Genomic DNA, 23319 nt, shown 5'->3' on the forward strand with positions numbered 1-23319 from the left:
AAGGAAATATCACTCAGGTGGGGATGTCACCGAAAATTGGGAATAAAACTCCTTAACACCAATGTAGCATTAAGAAGCAGGCATTATTTATTGCAGTGCCAGATGCATGGGGGATTGCTCCACCTAATGTGCATGCCGAACTATTTCACAGGTCCCATTTTATGTCACATAGCTATGCATATTCATTACATTTCCAGGAATTATCTGCATATGTATGAGCCTTCCAGGGACTTTCATTAATATTATAATGTCCTTTTACTCCTTGGCACTTATGCCTCCAGGTGGTCGTCCTGAGGGTCTGGTGGGCATTACTTCCTCTTCATCCCGTTGTTTGCCCCATGACCCCCCAAGTTCTTGCACATATCACTTACTTGGCACTCCTTCACAAACCACAGAACCAGCTCGGCCTGGTTTTTCTGCTGCAGACTCTCTCTCATCACTTCACACATTCCTTGACTAAGATAAACAATTCCTTAGATGGTTAGTGCCTACATACAAGAATTACAAAGCCTAAACAATAGCTGGCCCCAAGGACACAGCTGACCTACAACTAAAAGTGAGGGTGTTTATACACTAGAACAAAGGTTCATGAAGCAACTACAGTATTGTATCAGGGATGTGGGGATGTGAGTGCCCAAACAGACTGGGAAGCAGTGCTTGGCAGGCAGCAGGTCACAGAGGCGTGGCCGGTGGTGGTGAAGAGCTGTGGGGGGGGTATTTCAGGTGGTTCAAGGAGAGCTAGGGCTTCAAACCCCTGATGGGGCAGTGTCTGCGCTGAGATGAGCGGTCGGGAGCATAAGTCCTGCAGCAGGGCCTGGTGGGGTAGTCCAGCCCTTCCAAAAAAAAAAATAAATCAATCAGGGAAAGAAAACTTGCAAAAAAAAAAAAAAATCAGAGAAAGGAGGCCCGCAGGTACCTTTGGATGGAGAGGAAGGGCCGGGCCGAACCCCGCCATACACTTTTACCCGGGGGGAAATGAAGCCTCTGGAACGCGTCCTTTCAAAGACTCACCGAGGCTGCCCCAGAGACCACCCCCAACGGGGCCAATTTGCCCCACTGCTCGTGCGCGGACCCGCCGGCTGAGGCCGGGTATGCTTAGCGCACTCCGGCTGCTCCCCGAGTACCCGCCTCCCATTCCTCCTGATTGACTGCAATCCTCCCCACACGGTTCCCTTTCCTCGGGCGCTAGCCAATCGCGAGGCGAGACTAGCCCGGATGGCCGTCATGGTGAGCGTTTCCGCCTGGATTTTCGCCATTGGCTGCCCGACCCATGTTGCCCTGTATAACAGCCACGGCAGGGGTGGTGCTGTGATTGGCTGATGGGTGTTATGCGAGGAGAAGAAGAGGGGGAAGGAGCAAGAGCGAGCGGAACAAGAGCGCTCGTTCTTTTTTTTCCTCGCTTCCGCCTTCCCGATTGGCTTAGGCGGTGGCTGGGCAGAATTTCCGATTGATCAGCGCATGCTGTTGCTAAGCTGGTGAGGCAACGCGGGGCGGAGCTTTTCCTGCCGATGAGTCGGTTCTGAGGTTCAGTCAGCGCGAAGTGTGTTGACCTGCTGCCATCGTCGCGAGATTGTCTGAGATTCGTTGTCGCACGCCTTGAGGAGTCGTCGCCGGCCGCCTACCCTCGCCCCTTTCCTCCTCAGCGCCATGGCCTCAGGATCCGAGTAAGTGTGGGCCACCCGCTAGCAGGCCGCGGCCTTGGCCCGGCGGTGCTGAGCCCGGCCTACCTCTCCTTACTACTCCTCCGTGCGGTGCGGCACTGCCCTGGCCGGACCCGGCGGCGGGTCCGATCCGGCCCCCGATCCCGCTGTGTCATGCAGGCTCTGAGGAGGTGGAAGTGGAGCTGGGAGGGGGATGGGCCGCTCCTCGCACGCGCCAGACCAGGCGCGTGCCCTCAGGAGGGCCCCGTGCGCCGCCGCTCCTCTTCCCTCCCCGCCCGGATGGGCCTCCCCGGGAAGTGTCGAGTCATAGGGGGCCGAGGCCTGACCAAGCTAGGCTTCCCGCTGGGCCTTGGCCGTGCCCCCGCCCGGGGCCGTCCCGCCTGGGCTAGGCCACAGCCGGGAAGGGCTTTGTCTTCCAGGTCCCGCGAGCGTCGGGGAAAGCGGTGGAGCGGCTGGCGGGGCAGTGAGGGAGGAGAGGCATGTCCCGGCCTCCTCCCCCGCAGGTCCGCAGCGGCCCTCGGATCAAGGCTAGAAGTGACTTGGCATTAGAAGAGGCAGATATGTTGTGCCGGGCTGGCCTCTGTGGCAGCCAAGGCAATCGGCTATATTTTTGTCTCTGGTGTCTTGCCTCAATCTGTTTTCAGTGCCAGGCTGAGGGTCATCTTTTACGCCTCTCAAAAATTAGTTGAGTAATACTGGTCTCCCGGCCCACGTGTGCAAGCCACTTCATTGCCCCTTGAGAGGACTAAAGATAGAACCTAAAGATAATTTCCCAAATCCAAGAATACTTTAAGTGACTTGTTGCCCTTGTCAGAGGCACTTTTTAGTCCCTTTAGCGTCCGTGGTTTATCTTCTCTTTTTCTTTTGCAACTCCTGCAATTTAGACCTATTTACTCCTACTTAGTTCCGGCAAGGTGTGTCAAGAATTTAGTGTCCGTGGTAGAAGTTTGTGATGGAAGTGATGGTCTCAAAGGTATATTTTGAGTCTGAGTGAGGTGAACAGTGTCTTTAAAAAAAGAAATTTCTACTCTTGCAAAGTTCTCGCCACACAGGAATCAATAAAAGTTACTTTGCAACTGGAAAACAGTTACTTTTTAGCTGCAATTTTTGGGTCAATATTGTTAGCAGCCATCTTGCTGAATTGAGCTTTAACACCAAGAGTAGCATTGCAAGAGCTAATAGTGTGGTTTCTGAAGAGAGTCTCATTTCCGTGTCCATATCTGTCTGAATCAGTTTTTGAGAACTTGGCATCTTGAGTGTGGGTATGAACGCACTGCTGTGTCATGTGCTGTTCCAGTGTCGCGACGGAGGGAAGACACAGTCACTCAATATGAGTGATCAGCAGACTTCGTTTATTGTGCCTTACAGTCACCTTTTATGCCTTTTTATAACTAGCTCATACATATTACAAAAGTTAAGCTCATTATTGGTTAGTTGCCTAAATACCAAGCCCACCCCTAGTTTCTCTTCTGTAGTTATCTGTTCCCACCTGCAACATTCTTTTCCCACCAAAATCTTCCTGTTACTGTGTAACAAGGACAGCCAAAGACAGTGTATTTTTGCTTTACTTCAGATAAGCTGAGAGCGATGTGCATTTTTGTCCAGCCAGCTGGACTATGTCTATGAGACCTTTTTCAGCTAGCCAGTTATCCACAAGTAAGTGGCTGCAATCATCAGATATTTTGCTCATTAGCTTCAATGGATAAAATGTTGTATGGATTTTTTTTGATGCTTAGCTGGGGAAAGTAGTTCAGTCTGTAACATGGATGCTGAGGTCCAGGGCTGGTAAGAAAGCACTGACAGGTTTTATCTAGGAAGCAAGTTCATGAGGGTATTGATAAAAAAGTACACCACCATACAAAAAGCATGACTGTGTTCACTTGTTAACGAAGCTGAAATCATTTTGAGTTGGTGACTTTTCATTGTATATTTAGCACAGACTTGCAGGAACAGTTTAGTTCCCTACTTTATGTGGAGCTTCGGAGATTGGTAGTTGTTTTCAGAAGAATTAGTAATTACTTTCTGCGCTCATTCTTCATACTGTCCACTGCGGCGAATGAAGAGACGGGACGCAGCTTGATGCAAGCAAATGTCAATTTATTGTACAGAAGCATGAGTTTTTATACACTTTCAGAAGCTGCGCGTTTTAAACAGATTGGTTCTTGAAGCTAAGCATTGCATACTAGGCAATCCCTGATTGGTGGTTAACTACCAGCAATTAACCACAAGGTGTTACCTTTCCTTGGCGCCATCCGTCTCCCACTCCCCCGTGCTCTGCAAACATGCCTCATCATGTTAATTGTTGTCTAGACAAGCTCGAGCACATTCCCCTCAGCTAACTGATTGCCATGCATGGTCCTAGTTTCCAGCCTACTCCTGCTGTCCACCACAATGCATAGCCTCTAGGCATTATCACCATGCTGAACTAGGGAAGCTCTGACACAGAGAAAAATGAAGTGGTAAAAGTTGTAAAATGTCCCTCCCAACCTCTTCCCTCTGTCAAATGGAGCTATCGGACTTCTTTACTGAGAGAGAAAAGGGGGCTAAGGATGGAAACTGGGAACCCATTATTGTTGGTCTTTAGGGCATGTTTACTTCAATTTTGCTGATGTTGCGCTTTATATGCAAGTTTGGCCATTAGCTGTGCCATTATGTCCTCGATTCTGGCCTCTGTCTAAGGGCAGGCTTTTGATGCAGGCTTTGTATTTCCTTTTAATTCCAAAACTGCTCTAAAGCTACATTTTTTGTTCAGTTTATCTCTTTGTTGAGGAGTGAGAGGGAAAGTGGGCGAGGGAGCTGATGAAAGGGATGAGTAAGGGAGATGACCTAGAGGATTTGCACCAAGTCCTCCCTGATAGGAAACTCATTGAGGAGCTTTAAAAATTACCTATGTTAGCTCTCTGTTCTGCCCTTCACTGAATTTTGCCAGCACACATAGGAAAGTTGGCAGGAGAGAACCCCAACCTGTGCCTTAGGCTTTCCTGCTTAGTATTTTCAGTTCAGGCTTTCCTTTCCTGATGCATAGATGGCAGGGATTGTTTGAGTGTGGTTGAGGTGCACAGACATATTTTGCTCTGTTATCTTAGTTTCAGCATGAGGAACCCCCAGGAGAGATGCAATGAGGGCAAACAGTGGTCATAATAATCTGAATTGCTACTGGAAAATGGGTAGTGCTTGTCTGTCAAAGTCCTTACCCTTGTCTGTAGGAGAAATAACATCACTCTTCTGTGTAGCTGTCACGTAATTTCTTAACACCTTTGTTTGTTTGCAGAACCCCATGCATTTAGATGTATGCATGCTGTTTCTTGGAGACCTTTATTCCATTTTTAATGCCTCTAAGCTTTTCAATCACTTTAAGTACGATAGTGTACTGACAACATTGATCCAGCTCTTGCTTCTTGGGGAACTGCAGATTCAGTTCTTGAGTACTAAAACTTTTTTTTTCTCACATTCAGCAGAACTAAGTGGACTACTTGCTGTGCTGTTCAGCATTGCTGTGTGTTGGAAGGTATTTGAACTTTCTTTCCAGATTTATACAGCTTTTGGTTTATTGAAAGTTTTGGTCCAAAAGCTTCCACTTGCTGCCCAGTTCCTTTTCCATTTATTTTTATCTCGTATCCCAGACTTTTTTTTTAGGCTGCACAGCAATCTCTGCATCCTGAGGGACAGCCACTCAGTTTCAGTAACAGGTTATGTAGCCAAAGTCTGGCAGCAGTTTCTTATCAAAACGCCTTTGGATCCACATCTCGTGTAGAGGAGTATGATTTACATTTACACTTTGAACAGGCTAAATTGTTTCTTTCTGGTGTCCCTTAGCTTAAGTTTTAAAATCTACCTGCTAAATTAATTTCCAGTGTCCAGGAATGACGAGCGAGGGGAAGCAAGCAGCCGACTCAATATGAGTGATAAAGCAAGCTTCGATTTATTACGGCGCGATTATGTCTTATATACAGTTCCAGTTAATTATGCCTACTAGTCATCTGCTGATTGGCTAAGCTCTAAAGGGTTACATTTTCATACGTCCTCCTACTTGCGGTTTCTGCGGATAGCTAGCTACATATTTTTTTTTTCCTCTCTTGTCTACGCAAATTCCTCAAAGTTATTTACAACATTAGGCACAAGGTCAGTGTTTTTCTCAGCTTCCTTATCAGCATGCCTCAGTATAGCTGCAAGGCCTGCTTCAGCTAACTTACGCTAACTTTGTTTCACAAAGATCTTTAAGGGAGTCATGGCCGTGATCACACAGCCATTCTGCAACATTTCCCCCTTTTTCTCTTTGCGCAAGCAAAACTTGTGCAGTTACACGCTTGAGTAATTTTTGAATACAAGAGAGAGCACAGCTTAAACATACGAGTGCAATGATAACAATTATTACTATAAGCAACACACTTTACAACAGCCCTTTCAAACTACCAGAAGACCGCCCTAATAATAGAGCACCATAACTTTGTCCATTAATTATCAGAGGTCCTCGGACACGAGTTGCGATGTTTTGTGGTCAGTTGTCAATTAATGTTGTATCTACTGCTGTTGCCAGGTCCAGGCCGAGGCTCCTTCGGGTGGCGGGTTGTAACACGGTGTCTGCCGATAAGAGTTGGTCATGTCTCCTGGAGGGGGTGTCGTGAAGGTGACAGGAGTCGCGATTGGGGTCGACGCGCTGCGGCTCCTCGCGCTCGGTTTCCCATCTGCCGACAGACATTGGTGCTGTGTGGTCCCTTTTGGCACCACAGTTGACGTTGTCGACATCGGTCACGGGTATGTCCTGGCTTCCCGCATCGATAGCAGGGGAAGTCTCGGCGCGTGGTGGTCGCTGGCTTTGGGGGCGCGGTAGCCCCAGGGGGGCACAGAGGCGCAAGCGCTGCAAAAGCCTGACTTTGGGCTTGCACTAAATCTCTCCCTACTGCTTGGATTGCTTCCACTAGCAAGGCTTGCTGACCTACTGGCACCCAACTCATTCGCTCTAGCATTGTTTCTACAGAAGAATCTAAGGGCAGGGTTACTAAAATGCCTTTGGTGTAACTGTTACTATTCTCCAGAATACACTGGCACAATAACGGCCCTTTCATAAAGTTAGGTATATCTGGTGGGCTCACTGTGGAGGCCTGACTCATTCACTGTACTACGTAACTGACTTAATATTTTCCAATCGAAGCCTCCCAGGTTCCCTGTCTTTGGTTAGCGGCATTCATCTGATACGTTACAGGGAAAGCTTGTGGGGGGTTGACTTGCTCAGCAATATCAAATATTCCCTGAGCAGCTGCTTCTTGTGCTATTTTTTGCCAATTAATGTGCGTAGAACGCACCAGTTTGTTTACTGTATTTTTTTGTTCCTTTTTTTTTTTTTTTTTTTTTTTAGAATTTTGTAATGACTGCCCACTGCTATTTTCTTCCTCAGCAGCACTTTCGTCAGATGTGTCCCCGCCCTCTGGCCCCCCCGAGGCTACTGCACCGGGGGGGGGGGGAGGGGGGGGGGGGGGGGGCGAGGCTACTTCACCGGAGGGGGTGGCGGAGGACACGAAGGGTCTGGAGGTGGTGCAGTGGGCTCTATAGGTGGTACAGAGAGCACTGTTTGTGATAAAGGGGGTATTGGAATGTAATTCTCACATGGCATAATTTTTCCTGCATTAGGATCTGCGCTTGCAAGTCGGCTTGTTACTGCTGCAGCAAGGCGCTTTTCTGCTTGATATCTTTTTATACAATTAGTTACTTCATGCCATGATTTCATCAATTTTTTTGCTGCCTTATCATCATCTATTACTAAATCCCATAAACAATCCCCATAATTACGCCATTCTTCTACTTCAAACATATGCTCAGGATCTGCAAAATATCCTTTTGCTTTACCTAATGCAATTAACCGGGCCAGATCTTTTAAAGGGCCTACTCCCCCGCTTTTCTAAAAAGCATTGTAAAAGCGCTAGCGCTACCTCTTTTTCCATTGTGCACTCGTTAAAGTCCTCTTTGTTGCAGCCTTTTCCCTTGGGTAGCAGCTCACGGACGGCGAACCCCTTCTTGAATTATCCTGGGCTCAAGCACGGATCGGGTACGATGCCAGCATCAGCCGATCTTCTGCTCTCTGGTCGCTGCTACCAGTGCTTCTCCATCCTCGCTGTCCGGTGAAGAACAAGGTTAGGGGTCCCTTGTTCGGGCGCCACTTTGACGAGCGAGGGAAAGCAAGCAGCCGACTCAATATGAGTGATAAAGCAAGCTTCGATTTATTACGGCGCGATTATGTCTTATATACAGTTCCAGTTAATTATGCCTACTAGTCATCTGCTGATTGGCTAAGCTCTAAAGGGTTACATTTTCATACGTCCTCCTACTTGCGGTTTCTGCGGATAGCTAGCTACATATTTTTTTTTTCCTCTCTTGTCTACGCGAATTCCTCAAAGTTATTTACAACATTAGGCACAAGGTCAGTGTTTTTCTCAGCTTCCTTATCAGCATGCCTCAGCATAGCTGCAAGGCCTGCTTCAGCTAACTTACGCTAACTTTGTTTCACAAAGATCTTTAAGGGAGTCATGGCCATGATCACACAGCCATTCTGCAACACAGGAACTAATGATGAGGCCAAGTCCTTACAAGTAGGTGGTTGTTTTTATCCACTGTTTTAATCACAAGATCCTGTCTGGTCTGACAATGTATTGCGTTCTCAGTTTTCCTGGAAATACCAGACCTTTTAGGACTTTACCAAGACCACACTTTAGGTTGAAGATGGAATTAATGAGGCTGCTGGATACATCCAAGTAGGAGCTTTCTTGTGTCTTTTTAGGTTTAGAGAATGGATCTGTAACATCTCACATAGTCATTGAAAGGGATTGATGTCAATTTCTTACCTCTTGCACTCTTTAATGAAGTGAGGAAAAAGGTGACTTTCCCAATGCTGGCAGTTCTGGAAAGATATGTTTTTACCACTCCTCCTTTTGTTCACTTAAAATAATATTGCCTTTCATACGAAGCTTAAGAACCTTTTGGAAACAAGCTAGCTGTCCTCATAGGCTTGCTTGGAAGTGTTCCCCCTTTTATGTGTCAGAGAAAGGAGCCAATACTGCATAGTCTGTCTTGGGAAAAATCTTTATCTTGAGGGTTGGGGGCATCTCAGGTAACATCACACTTTAGGTATGTCACCTCTGATGTATTTTTAAAAGTGCATTGAGCACGCCAAGTGACACACTGCTGCCAGTTTGTGTTTGTACTGTGTAGCTGCTTGCTCTGCCGCTTCCACTCAAGGTTTGATTTCTTCTGGTTATTTTGTCCCTAAAATAGTGAAACGGAGCCAGAGTGTATGGCCAACACTGTTGTCCACAAAGCTTCCTACTCTTTGCTGGTGCTTGCTGCTTGCTCAGGACAAAAGAAGACTTTTTTCTTTTTGGTGTGAATCAAACCAAACTCTGCAGAGTTTTCTGTTCTGACCTTAGTCACTGGCACATCTGGGCTGCTTTGAGAGAGTAGTCGGATGCGCCCACCAAGGGAAGTTAAAACAGTCTACTGCTGTTGTGGCTGGCGAATGTACAACTTCTAAGAGCTCCTTGGGAACTGGTTGGTTCAAGTTCATATTTCTTTCATAATGCGAATTATTTGCTGTATTTGATTTTGAAGGAAATCACTTAATGCTACTTTCTCCCATTTCCTTGCTGTTTGTTGTGCTCAGTTTTGTCAAGGCAAACAAATTATCTGTCATATTTCTTGTGGTGTAGTAGGCTAGAGCTGCAGTGACTCCTGTGTAGGTATTATGGAAAGGTGCTTATATTAAAAAAAACAAACAAAAAAACCCCCCAAAAAACCCAAACCCAACAAAAAACCACCCATCTTTCATGAGCACTTGAATATTTCTACTGGCTTGTTAGGTTTAACTAATGAGCCTTGAAAGGCTAACCCAGGGGTCCTCGAACTACAGCCCGCGGGCCAGATACGGACCCCCCCAGGGTCCTCAATCCGGCCCCCGGTATTTACAGAACCCCCCCACCGGGGGTTGGGGGGGGGAACCAAGCAGCCGCAGATGACTACCTGCCCCTTCATCAGCGCTGGCCCCCTGGTTAAAAAGTTTGAGGACCCCTGGAACTCTTACAATTCTTCCTGTCAGGGGAGCTGCAGCATTGTCCTTTAATTCCCCTATTTATCTGGGATTTGATGCCAAATAGACTTGAACTTTTGTTTTGGTGGCAGTGGTTACATGTGATTTCAGATGAGTCTGACTAATTCTTTTAGGCAAAACATCTTGCAATTAGCAACATCTCACTGGTCACTTTTTCATATATAGTTCCATAGCTATTTCCATTTGAGGCTAGTAAAGTAATTATATATAGTGACAGAACACATTCTGCATTGAACTCCTGAAACTGGTGCCTCAGAATAATATTCTCCTTTGTCTTAAACAAGTATAGTGTTTAAAAGACAACAATGAAACTCATAGAAAATGGAGAACAAAACAGAGGTGGCTGGAAAGGTGATAGCAATATCACTTGGACTCATTGACTTATGTTTTTTTTGCCAGTTCCAAAGTAGATGACTTATCAACTGCTATTCTGAAGCAGAAGAACAGGCCCAATCGGTTAATTGTTGATGAAGCCATCAATGAAGACAACAGTGTTGTGTCACTCTCCCAGGTGCGTAATCTATAAAAGCAAAGCATTTAATCTGGTAATACACAAGCGGTTGCTATTAACTTGAAATGTAGCTTTGCAACACGAACCTAAGTATTTTTATCAGAAGCTGCAGCAGTTACAAGTGAGGGAGTGTTGTGGCTTAATCCCAGCCAGCAACTAAGCACCACACAGCCACTTGCTCATTCCCCTCCCCCCAGCGGGATGGGGGAGAGAATCGGAAGGGTAAAAGTGAGAAAATTCATGGGTTGATATAAAGACTGTTTAATAGGGAAAGCAAAAGCTGTGCACATAAGCAAAGCAAAACAAGGAATTCATTCACCGTTTCTCATTGGCAAGCAGGTGTTCAGCCATCTCCAGGAGAGCAGGGCTCCATCAAACATAATGGTTACTTGGGAAGACAAATGCCATCACTCTGAATGCCCTCCCCCCCCCCCTTCCTTCTTCTTCCCCCTTCTTCCCCCAGTTTATATACTCAGCATGATGTTCTATGGTATGGCGTATCCCTTTGGCTGGTTCAGGTCAGCTGTCCTGGCTGTGTCCCCTCCCAATTTCCAGTGCCCCTCCAGCCTTCTTGCTGGCAAGGCCCAAGAAACTGAAAAGTCCTTGACAAAGTATAAACATTACCCAGCAACAACTAAAAACATCAGTGTCCTATCAACATTGTTCTCACACCAAAGCCAAACCACAGCACTGCACCAGCTACTAAGAAGAAAATTAACTCCATCCCAGCTGAAACCAAGATGGGGGAGGTAGGTTGTCTTGTTTTCTAACGCTCTTCCATGATAAAATATATTTTGATTCTCAACTTTTATGATTCAGTTGAGCTTGTGTCCTTAGTCTGGCTTCAGGGTTAGCTCTTGACTGGGTGTTGTGGGAACTTCTGTCTTTGCAGATCTAGTATATTGCTTCCAAGATGTAATTCTTCAAATTCAATAACTCTCCTTCAATTTTTGTTTTGTCGAAAGCTTGTCCTAATGCTGTTATTGTTTACAGGCAAAAATGGATGAATTGCAACTGTTCAGAGGAGACACTGTTCTGCTAAAAGGAAAGAAAAGGAGAGAAGCAGTCTGCATTGTTCTGTCAGACGATACCTGCTCAGATGAGAAGATTCGCATGAATAGAGTTGTTCGCAACAACCTGAGAGTGCGCCTGGGTGATGTGATCAGGTGAGGACTACTTTGCTAACTGTTGTATATCCCTGGGTTGCCTAAATTTGTGTGCTGGCTCTGAATTGATTCAGTCTGTAGCAGAGGCAGGGGGTCTTCAGGAAGTATTCTTATATCTTCCAGAGGAGATCACAAATATTTTCAAGTGTGTGTCATATTAGGGATCTCTGTTTACTTTTGTATGTGTTTCTGGCTGTATGCATATTTGGATTAATACTAAAAAAATTATGCTAAAGATTACTGAAATCGCTTCAGGACTTTCACTAGCCCAGATCCTGTCATTAAGTAGTTCAATTATCCCGCTGTTGTCACAGTCATCTTCCCAAATTCACATTGTCAGACGAATTCACAAGTTTTTCTTGTCTAAATTTTTAATGTCTACAAAGTAAACTGTGGAAAGCAGTAAGCAACATTGTAATTGATCTCATAGTATGGTTAGCTCAAGCACTGAGCTGCCCTATGACAAACAGAAGTTAAAACTTGCTAGAAATGAGTGACAAATGTGAAGCAGTTAAATAGCAAGATTAAAAATCCTTGAAAGTTGTTACATTCCAATTTTTGTTACAAAATAGTTAAAAATTAGGAATGCTTTAACAGTGTTGCAAGAGTTTTGTGCAATGCTTGTAGAAGGTAGTGGGGAAAGTATTGAAGTATACATCTTCACTTACAGGAGGCAGGTTCCATTCTGTGATGGGAGTGGGGAGAAAAAACACGTGAGCATTTCTTAAACATAAAAATGCTGATTTGCAGGCTTAAATATATGAGGGCTGACAGCTCTTCTTCCTGAGCATCTTCCTAATCTGCAATATCATGCATGTTCTGTGAAAATTGGAGCCTGATTTCTGACACTAGACTTCCAGGGGTGATATCTGGAATAATCTTTAAATGCAAAATGTTTCATGTGAACTTTGTAGAGAGGAACAAGTCTGTTCACATCTTTCTACCACTAGAAAATGCAAGTTTTAAATACAACTGTAGTTGGAACAGAACAGTGCTTTGAGCCGGTCTATGGATGTAAAATAAAGGTGAATCCTTACGTTAACTTGATGTGAGGTTACTGTTGGAGTAATTTTTAGTTTGACAGTTCAGATACAGTCCCAGCAGAGATGGGGAGAGCACAGCTGTAGTGGTTCTCAGCCTTTCAGATGTTACCAATTGCCTTACCTTTGTTGCAAGGGTCAGAGACTTTTCACACTTCTTGCCCTCAAAATTTTTCTTGCTGATCTTTAAGTACTTATTGTGTTACTTTCTGTGGCCTGGTTTCTGCCGAAATCCAGATTCATGAGCTAATCGCTTCCTGCTTGTAGTCTGTCAACTGTTTTCCTTCTGGTGTGGTCTGTCTTTTCCTTTACCCTTCTGCTATATCCTCTCTGTAAAGCCTGTGGTAAAAGAATCTATTAAGACTCTTGAACAAAGTAGTGTATTAAGTTGCATGCTCAGCTGCAGTTCCATATAGGCTTTTCTTAGCTGGCAAAGCCAGTTTGAGTTTTCTGCCTCTCTGCTACAGCTTGATGCTCTGAGGTGTCACTACAATAGGCTGTTGGCCTACACTGTAAAATAATAGCCAAAATGTTTATTTAAAAAGGGGAAAGGGGCCTTCAGACATTAACCTAAATGTCAGTCTCCGCAAAGGGGGATTGACAGACACATGGTTACCCTTGGTTGGTACTGTGAGAGCCTTTGCTCAGAATCAGGGTTATCAGCAACAGGAGCTCTATTCTATGTAGTAAGTTATGAGAGAGAGAGGGGAAGGAACAGTGCTCCCCCTAGCTCCCTTTCCCTTACAGTTGGTTCAGCAGTAGCTCCTTGTTGAAACAAAAGTTAGCTCATGACTCTTGCAGGTCTTTAGGCTATATTAGTAACTTTTGAGTGTACCTTGGGCATGGCAAGGGGGGGCTACAGAAGAGCAGGGGGTAAGAAGAAAGTATGAAACTCCCCAGCAGTTTTGGATTGGGCTGAGAGGAGTGAAGGAAAGCATGCGTTGTGAAAACTAGTTCTATGATGGGCATTATTTTTGCCTTGTCAGCATTCTTATGCTGGTGGGAAGTCTCGCCAGGGCTTTGGAGGGTCCTTTCTGGCATTTGTACTGGCCTGGGAAGGGACATCACTGCCTTTTCCAGACTTGGGTGTAAGTCTGGGATGATATGACTAACTGGAGTTTTCTTCTGTTGCAGCATTCAGCCTTGCCCAGATGTGAAATATGGCAAACGTATTCATGTGTTGCCAATTGATGACACAGTAGAAGGGATCACAGGGAATCTGTTTGAGGTCTATCTCAAGCCGTACTTCCTGGAAGCATACAGACCCATCAGGAAAGGTAATAGCACCTGTTATTGAAGTCCTGATGGCAGACAGTGTGAGCTACTCCTGAGACTGAATAAAGAGAAGTTCTAGAAACTTGCACAGATCTCCATGAAGCATTAGACCAGGGGTCCTCAAACTACAGCCCGCGGGCCAGATACGGCCCCCGGCATTTACAGAATCCCCCCGCCGGGGGTTGGGGGGGGAAACCAAGCAGCTGCAGATGACTGCCTGCCCCTTCATCAGCGCTGGTGCTGGTTAAAAAGTTTGAGGACCCCTGCATTAGACTGACATCTGTAGAGTAAGATTTTGCTGGCGATGATTTAATTTCCTAATCTTCAGAAGAAAAGGTGATATCTGTTGCTGGCTGGCAGACCAGCTTGATAATTGTCCTGGGTTTTTTGTTTGGTTGGTTTTTTGTTTTTTTTTTTTTTTTTTTTTTCTCCCCTCTACATGGGATGAGAGAGCATCAGAAAAGGCTCTCGGGTAAAACTCAGTTTAATGAGATTCCCCCCCCCCCAAGTTGCTACCACTTGATGGGATTGGGGAGTTGCCTGCATATTAATGAATTGGTTGGATATACTAACTGGCACCCTGACTATTTCAAAGTAATTTAATTAATAACTGGGAGAGTGCATAAAAAACAAATATACTTTTAGAGTTGTGCTAGTAGCACTTCTGCTGGAACAAATAGGTCCTAATGTAGTATAAACACAAGTTGAAGTTATTCTGCTTCTGGAGACAACTAGTTATAATAACTTTAAAATGAATTGTTCTTAAGTTGGGGCTTCTTGCCTGTTTTAGAAATGTTGAATTGAAACTGAATGGAGAAGAAATGTGATTCCTTGCCTTTGTGTTTTCTATTTAGGTAGAGTATTCTTTTCTGTTGTTTGTTGCGTAATTTGAGTACTTAAACTGCTACAGATCTAAATGGTGCTCGGGTAGTCGCAATACATACAGCTCTTGAGTTTGAAATACAGAGCAGTGTTAAAAATGCCAGCAGTGTATGCCTATGTAACCCACTTTCTTGTCATCTGGGGCTGCTGGTGTAAAAAGGCTGATATTTTGCAGACACCTGTTGCAGCAGACTACTGTAATATGGGGTTTTACAGGTGACATCTTCCTGGTGCGTGGAGGGATGCGTGCAGTGGAGTTCAAAGTGGTGGAGACAGATCCAAGTCCTTACTGCATAGTGGCTCCAGACACAGTGATCCATTGTGAAGGAGAGCCCATCAAACGAGAGGTGAGCAGAATCCTGCCATGTGGTTCTACTGAATCCCCTCTGTCTGAAATCTGTTTCGGTGACAATCCTTGAGAGCAGCAGTGTTTGCAGTTCCTGTTTTTGGCATTTTGTGTATTGGATGTAATGATTAAAATCTCTAATTTCAGGAGATGAGCTGCTGCTGAAGGTAGAGAAATAGGCTTCCAGTATCCTCCTTCAGATGCTGAGATAGCACCAATGCTTAGGTTTGCTGATGAGATGCCATACTTTGGCAGCATCTGGGTTTGCATCTGCTCCCAGATATCTCATGCTGGGCTTAGATGCATCTTTCAATTCCAAAGTTCCCTTGATCCATAGCAGGGAGGGCTTACAATGTTGCTAAATTTCATGCCATGTGAAAATAAAGCAATTGGTGTCTAGCCTTGAGTGTCCCAAGCTTGAGGCAGCCCGAGTGGATTCTGTCAGGTCTTGGCCACCTTACTGTTACAGAGTAGGAAATCTCAAGAGAAATGAGCTAAGGTGGTTGTATACTTCACAAAATAAGTGCCTTTTTACTACCTGCAAATCAGGGTGAGTGCTGGTTTGTAGTTAGCTGCCTTCTGAAAAATTCACCTCCTATTTGACATTTGTGAGACTATGTCTGGGCACTGGATGAGTCCAGTTTGGGCTCTTTGGTACACAGCAGAGACAGGTAGGAGCAAGTTCAGCCAAGGCCACCAAAATGATGAAGAACTGGAGGTCGGAATGAATGAGGAGCAGCTGGGAGAGTGGGTTGATGCAGCATGGAGAAGGGAAGGCAAAGAGGCAGGCTTACTGGCAACTGCCTGATGGGAAGGGGTGGATAACCAGGCTCTAAGAGCTGTGTCCAGGGATAGGACTAGAGACAATGGCACAAGCTGGATCAAGGGAAATTCCCAGTAGATAATTAGGAAAAAGGTTTCCCCAAACCCTGGAGCAAGGCCTGGAGATGGCAGGAATCTCCAGAACTGAAGACCTTCACTACTTGATTGGGCCAGACCCTGAGCAATCTGCTTGAAGTAGTAGCTCCTGTTTGTGGGGCTTGGACTGAGCCCCTCTGAGATTCCAGGCTGTGTTATTTTATTATTTTAGTGTGGCCTAATGTTACAGATAACTAAGGCCAGTAGATTTAGACAGCCAAATGAATGGATGCTGTAGAACTATACTGAAAGAGTTGGTTACAGTTGGTCTTATCTGCATATCTGGATCTTAACATTCTCTGTTAGAGTCAATCCCAAGAGAAAACGCTATGTCAGAGAACTGTATGGTAAAGGTATGTCATCCTTAAAAATATCACTTAAGGAATAAGTATATTTTATACTGGGCTTCGTTGTCTGTTATCTTTGTTAGCCACATCAGAGGGTCACACAACTTGTTTTGCACTAGAGTCTGTAGGGGTCCTGGCAGCAGAGACTGTCACTCAGGAGAGTGGGCTTCAGTGAGGTCTAGGTACATGCAGGCATTTCCCTTTGCATGTCTGGGAAGAGACAACTAAGAAACAATTGTAGAAGACAACAGGAAGACTTGAAAGTGAGAATCTCAAGACAGCAAAGAAATGGCAATGAGCAAAAACCTGGATTCCTGGGTTCTGTAGACTCGGGGAGATTGTTGAACTATTGTTTTCACTCAAATGTTTTAATGTATTTCCTTCTATATAGGATGAAGAAGAGTCACTGAATGAAGTGGGCTATGATGACATTGGTGGCTGCCGGAAGCAGCTGGCTCAAATCAAAGAGATGGTGGAACTTCCCCTCCGACACCCCGCGCTCTTCAAGGCCATAGGGGTGAAGGTAAGTCCCCATGTGTACCAGGTGGATGAGTGGGCTTGCCCTTGTGGATGACTTTTAATGTTGGAGGCTTATGAGGTATTGGGAGGGGAATAAGTAATTTGGTTTGTGGTTTTTGTTTTGAATTTTTTTTTAAAGTTGGTGTTAGGAAAGTATTTCCTTATGTGTTTCGGACACAGATTAAAGTACTGGTAACTTGCAAAGCAGAGGAATGCTTTGAATCAGTACTGTCAGTTACTGGCAAGGTTTTTGTTTGTGTGTCATGCAAAGTAGTAAGTGTGTTGATAATGCTGGGATGGCAGCTGTTGCATGATTTGAAGAATCAGTCAGCAATATGCAGGCGAGCGGAGGTTATCTTTATTCGGCAGCGCTGGGTGCATGGGGGATTGCTCCACCAAAGTCATGCACACCGAGGGGAAATAGTTGTGATAGATTATTTGACACTTTTAGGTGTTTGAAGTAATTTGGAAGCTTTTTAGAGAGAAATCCCTTACCTTAAGTGAATGCTATGAGTTCAGTGCAAATACTGTATTATTGTGTCAGATATACATGTGGATGATTGATGGTTCCTTTTGGTCTTGCAAACTGACTTTATGCAGTTGTGATTTTATATAGCTGTCAACTGTTCTACAAGACAAAAATGGAAGGCCAAAGTATGACTGGATGTAAAACTGAAACCTATACTTTTTTCCTAGTCACATATTCTTTTAAACAGCAAGGAATTAGAGATGGGTAGAAATCCTTTTTTTTTTTTTTTTTTATTTACATTGTGTCAATCCTGTTGCCAGCTAAACAGGGATTTGGATAGAGTCTGTTGACAGTGTGGTCCATGCCAGTCTCCTACATATGTCAGTGAAATAGTGTATACAGTGTCTTCTGTATTTTCTAAATCACTCCATGTAAGTTAAGGCTTGGGTCTAGGTAACGTATTCCAAAAAGATTTTGGTTCTGAACAGAATACAAGTCAGGAGGACTGTTTCAAGGCAACTATGTGATTGTCTGCAGCTGTTATGGTGCAGCACTTACATAGACTGAAACAAGTCAGCCTAATATAGCTTTAGAAATCTTGGAAATGTTTATGCCTTTTTAAGGATGTATGTGCTATCAAGAATGTTTATAGGACTCTACCATACAGATAACAGAACTTACTTTTCTGATGATTAATAAAGTTCTGTAGTTGTAGTCTCATGAACTGTAGAAGTAGGCATGAGGTAGTGCTTCTCCAGATACTCCTAATGTAAAAGATTGGCTTGTTAAGATAGAACTGGAATAGTCTTTGGACTTAAAATAAACACTCCTTTTGGGAAAGTGATGTATACAGTATTTTAAATGTGGAATATACCAAGAATAATAGCATGGTTCATTCTGCATAATGAAATTTCATGGTATGTAAATACCCATTTTATCAATCTAAATGAAGGACAGCATTCTTTTTTCTCTACGCTATTCAAATTTCTCTCAGACAGATCTAGTTTATACCTGTCTACACTTCCATATTAGTGTCATATATCATGCATTTTGTTTCCGTTTTGAACAGTTTATTTCATTTCCAGCCCCTATATTTTATTTTAAAAGATATTTTCTGAATTCTTGCTTATAAAATTTGTGGAGAAAAATCCTTCTCAGCTTAAGCCCTTCCTTTCAGTGTCTGCTGAATCCACCAAGATTTTACCTTGCATCACTTTTCTTTGTTGTATTGTATCTGCAGTCCACTACAGAGATGTTGCACCAATCTAGCTAAAAACATTCCTCCTCTGAATGACTTCACTAATACAATTTTTATATAGGCATTTCTATAATGTGTACACTGTGCAGTGTAACATCAGGTTTAAGGAAACTGAACACCTAAGCTAGGTCTGAATGAGCTGGTATCTGTATATGACACTCTCCATAATACACAGAGATATCAGTTCAATTCACCTGCATTTGTTTGGGCTGCCACTTCCAATTAGGGCAGTTGAATTTGTCTTAGATGAAATGTACCAGCCTGTATCACAACCATGTGGCAGTGTGCTCGACCCCCCCACACCCTCCATCCTGCCGTTTTGGGTATAACAATCATGAAATGATAGAGTTTTCGATCCTTGGAGAAGTAAGGAGGGGGGATCAGCAGAACCTCTATTTTGGTCTTCTGGAGGGCAGACTGGCCTGTTTAAGAGCCTGGTCGACAGAGTCCCTTGGGAGGCAGTCCTGAAGGGCCAAGGGCTCCAGGAAGGCTGAACGTTCTTCAGAAAGGTAGTCTTAAAGGCAAAGAAACAGTCAGTCCCCATGTGCTGAAAGACAAGCCGGTGGGGAAGAAGACCAGCCTGGCTGAACAGAGAGCTTTGGCGGGAACTCAGGGGAAAAAAAAGAAAATTTACCACCTTTGGCAGAAGGGGCAGGTAACTCTGGAGGACTCCAAGGATGCCATTATTAGGTTATACAGGGAGAAAATTAGAAAAGCAAAAGTCCAGCTAGAATTTAAGCTGGCCACTGCTGTAAAAGATAACAAAACCTGTTTTTACAAATACATTAGAAGCAAAAGGAGGGTCAAGGATAATCTGCATCCTTTACTGGATGCAGTGGGGAACATTGCCACAAAGGATGAGGAAAAGGCTGAGGGACTTAATGCTTCCTTTGCCTCAGTCTTTAATAGCAAGACCAGTTACCCTCTGGGTACTCAGCCCCCCGAGCTGGAAGACAGTCATGCACACCGAGGGGATTTTTCAGTCCCCTCTTTATACAAGCAACTCATACCTATTCATTAGTTTTCCAAGAAATTGTTTACATATTCATTACAACTCTGAGAATTGATTTAAATATCTCGTGCCTGCGCAATGTCCTTGAGGAGTTGTCTCTACGCAGACTCTATTCCTCAGCGGCCATGTTTAAAGTCTCCATCTTCGCCACGTTGCATGTACAACAGGAATCTAAGACCAAATGTCCCTTTTTAAAGATAACCAACCCAAGGACTTAGCAGTCTGTGCATCCGTCATGTGGCAATAAGGGTCCTTGGACATTTCCCGACTTCTAACTAAACATAGGTGCGTCATCCTTTACATAAGTGGTACAGCATTCACTATTCAGCATGAGTTTGCATCACAATTTCAGACCAGTTTTATCAAATGCTTACAACTTCAGTGTGAAGTTACTTAAGCATTCAGATACTAGCTCACCACTTAAATCCCTTGCATTTGTCCTCAGCCTCCACGTGGGATTCTGCTGTATGGTCCTCCTGGCACTGGTAAAACACTGATTGCCCGAGCAGTGGCCAATGAAACAGGGGCTTTCTTCTTCCTGATCAATGGTAAGTTTTGTGGCTGCTTTGGCCCCAGATCTGCTGTGTGTTCATTGTCCATCTCATGATAATGAATGGTATTAATAGGGCTTATAGAGCCATGTTGTCTCCCTGACATCCTTCCTTACCTCTTTGAAGTGTGCCTCTGGGGACACTTAGAGGCCATTTGTGTGGAAACGTCTGTAATGGCACTTCCCTTAAGCTTGGCTGTTTTGTAGCAGGCTGATTGGAAAGACAGCTTTGTGATGCAGGGACTTGGAGTCTGTCTGGCTGAGTGTTCATTTGTTGGTGAGGGCAGAGCTGGAAGTGAGGTGGTGAGATTATTTTATGTATATGGGTGCAGGACACTTGTTTTTGTTGCTGCCAGTATGTTCCATTCAGAAAATAAGCTGGTCTGCTGTGGATTCCTTTTTTTTTCCCCTCAAGTAAAGCACAAGACCTATTCTGTTTCACATAACATTAATTGGGAAGAACTGTTCTGAAAGCTATAATGAGTACCTTGTCACTTGTAGCTAAGTCCCACAACCTCCTATTGATTACTCTTTACCTGTAGCAGCTGAGATAGATACTGGTTTATGTCCAGTAAGGAGCAGATTCTGAATTTTCCTCACTGTTTTTCTGTCCCATTTTACAGTCGGTGCTGGAATAACTGAACATTTGTACTTAAGGAGTGCTGCTTTTCTGATTTGAATTACTTAGACCCATGAAGGTGAAAGCAAAGGAGTGCATAGCAGTGAGCAGCTGTAGGGAAGTGATTTGCGTTGTATCTCAAGACATCAGATGTAAAAGGACTGTTTAACCACGTCACCCTTGTCATATACTTCCTAAGTGTATGGAAGATGTCACTGTATGCTAATGAGCCAGATATTTCTTTAGACACTTGTACTTTTATTGCATAATAAAAATAACATTGTCAGAATTGGCGATGCATTCTGTCTGCGAGTCCCAAACATGGAGTTACAGGCAGTGTTGTAGATAGACCTGGTATTAATTGGTGAGTTACTTGTAATGAAACACTTAGTACCTGCCTGCACCAGTGGCTCTGCAGCTGATGCACTTCAGTCAGCTAGCAGCTTTGCACTCCTGAGGCTCAGGTTTCTTTTTCTTGGATCTCTTAGAAGCACATTTTTCATTACCACTCCCATCAGCATGATGGAAAAAATCTGTAAAAACAGAATAAATCTGTGAACTGCATTAGCGTTCAGCAATTGTAGGAGATCTCAGGGGAATGCTGTCCTTCCGTCTGGGATTGATGTGCTTAAAGAGGTTTTTTTTCTTTCTTTCTTTCCTCACTTATTTATTCTTTGAGAGGAAATGGGTTTGGGGTTTTTGGGGTGGTTTTGGTGTTGTTTTTTTGGTGGTGGGTTGTTTTGTGTGTTTGTTTTTTTTTAAACTCATTTATAGGATCTTACAGAGGTAATACCTGTGTAATGCAAGCTGTTCAGTGAGCCAAGTAGGGGAGATGCCATGCTGGATCTCCTGGTTACAAACAGGGAAGGACTGGTGGGTAATGTGGTGGTCAGAGGATATCTTGGGCATAGTGATTGTGAGATGACAGAGTTTTCAATTCTAAGAGAAGGAGAGGGGGTCAGCAGAACTGTTACCTTGGACTTCTGGAGGGCAGAATTTGGCCTGTTTAAGAGCCTGGTTGACAGAATCCCTTAGGAGACAGTCCTGAAGGGCCAAGGGGTCCATGAAGGCTGGACCTTCTTCAAGAAGGTACTCAAATGCACAGGAGCAGTCTGTCCCCATGTGCCAAAAGACGAGCTGGTGGGGGAGAAGACTGGCTTGGCTGAACAGAGAGGGTTTGCTGAAACTCAGGGGAAAAAAGGAGAGTTTACCACCTTTGGAAGAAGGGGCAGGCAACACTGGAGGACTCTAAGGATGTTGCGAGTTTATGCAGGGTGAAGATTAGAGAGGTGAAAGCCCAGCTAGAACTCGGGCTGGCCATTACCATAAAAGATAGCAAAAAATGTGTTTACTAATACATTAGAAACAAAAGGAGGGCCAAGGATCCTTTATTGGATGCAGTGGGGAACATTGCCACAAAGGATGAGGAAAAGGCTGAGGGACTTAATGCTTCCTTTGCCTCAGTCTTTAATAGCAAGACCAGTTGCCCTCTGGGTACTCAGCCCCCCGAGCTGGAAGACAGGGAGGAGGAGGAGCAGAATGAAGTCTCCACAGTCCAGGAGGAAACAGTTACTGACCTGCTGCTCCACTTCGACATGCACAAGTCTATGGGGCTGGATGGGATCCACCTGAGGGTACTGAGGGAGCTGGCAGAGGAGCTCACCAAGCCGTTCTCCATCATTTATCGACAGTTCTGGCTAACTGGGGAGGTACCAGCAGACTGGAGGTTAGCCAATGTGACGCCCATCTACAAGAAGGGCAGGAAGGAGGATCCGGGGAACTACAGGCCCATCAGCCTGACCTCAGTGCTGGGGAAGGTTATGGAGCAGATCATCCTGAGTGCCATCACGTGGCACGTGCAGGACAACTAGGGGAACAGGCCCAGACAGCATGGGTTTATGAAAGGCAGGTCCTGCTTGACAAACCTGATCTCCTTCCACCACAAGATGACCTGCCTAGTGGATGAGGGAAAGGCTGTGGATGTTGTCTACCTGGACCTTAGTAAAGCCTTTGATGCTGTCTTCCATAGCATTCTGCTGGAGAAACTGGCTGCTCATGGCTTGGACAGCTGTACTCTACGCTGGGTTAAAAGCTGGCTGGCTGGCCGAGCCCAAAGAGTGGTAGTAAATGGAGTTACATCCAGCTGGCGTCTGGTCACAAGTGGTGTTCCCCAGGGCTCAGTATTGGGCCAGTTCTGTTTAACATCTTTATCACCGATCTGGACAAGGGGATTGAGTGCACCCTCAGGAAGTTTGCAGACGATACCAAGTTGGGGGGAGAGTATTGATCTGCTTGAGTGTAGGAAGGCTCTGCAGAGGGATCTGGACTCGCTGGATCAATGCACCAAGGCCAATTGTATGAGGTTTAACAAGGAGAAGTGCTGGGTCCTGCACTGGGGTCACAACAACCCCACGCAATGCTACAGGCTTGGGGAAGGGTGGCTGGAAAGCTGCCTTGTGGAAAAGGACCTGGGGGTGCTGATTGACACCTGGCTGAACATGAGCCAGCAGTGTGCCCAGGTGGACAAGGAGGCCAGTACACACCAGCATGCTATCAGAAACAGTGTGGCCATCAGGACAAGGGAAGTGATTGTCCGCCTGTTCTGGGCACTGGTGAGGCCCCACCTTGAATACTGTGTTCAGTTTTGGGCC

General features: G+C 44.8%; 1 protein-coding gene and 1 long non-coding RNA gene across 2 annotated transcripts in view; one reads left to right on the plus strand and one right to left on the minus strand.

Moving 5' to 3' along the window:
• The first annotated feature begins 1458 nt into the window (after window positions 1-1458).
• Window positions 1459-23319, plus strand: part of LOC130142039 (transitional endoplasmic reticulum ATPase) — a 31686-nt gene continuing 9825 nt past the window's right edge. The window contains exons 1-7 of the mRNA XM_056323452.1: window positions 1459-1664; window positions 10156-10267; window positions 11261-11433; window positions 13608-13750; window positions 14847-14977; window positions 16633-16764; window positions 19945-20047. Of these exons, the coding sequence (XP_056179427.1) occupies window positions 1648-1664; window positions 10156-10267; window positions 11261-11433; window positions 13608-13750; window positions 14847-14977; window positions 16633-16764; window positions 19945-20047 (811 nt within the window). The 5' untranslated portion in view covers window positions 1459-1647. The remainder of the gene's footprint in view (window positions 1665-10155; window positions 10268-11260; window positions 11434-13607; window positions 13751-14846; window positions 14978-16632; window positions 16765-19944; window positions 20048-23319) is intronic.
• On the minus strand, window positions 5561-9279 carry LOC130142044 (uncharacterized). Its single transcript, XR_008819272.1, has 2 exons — window positions 7589-9279; window positions 5561-6346 (listed from the first exon to the last, which is right to left on the minus strand). It is a non-coding gene; the product is annotated as an uncharacterized LOC130142044 (long non-coding RNA).

The sequence above is a fragment of the Falco biarmicus genome, chromosome W, assembly GCF_023638135.1.
Source record: "Falco biarmicus isolate bFalBia1 chromosome W, bFalBia1.pri, whole genome shotgun sequence".
Lineage (NCBI taxonomy): Eukaryota > Metazoa > Chordata > Aves > Falconiformes > Falconidae > Falco > Falco biarmicus.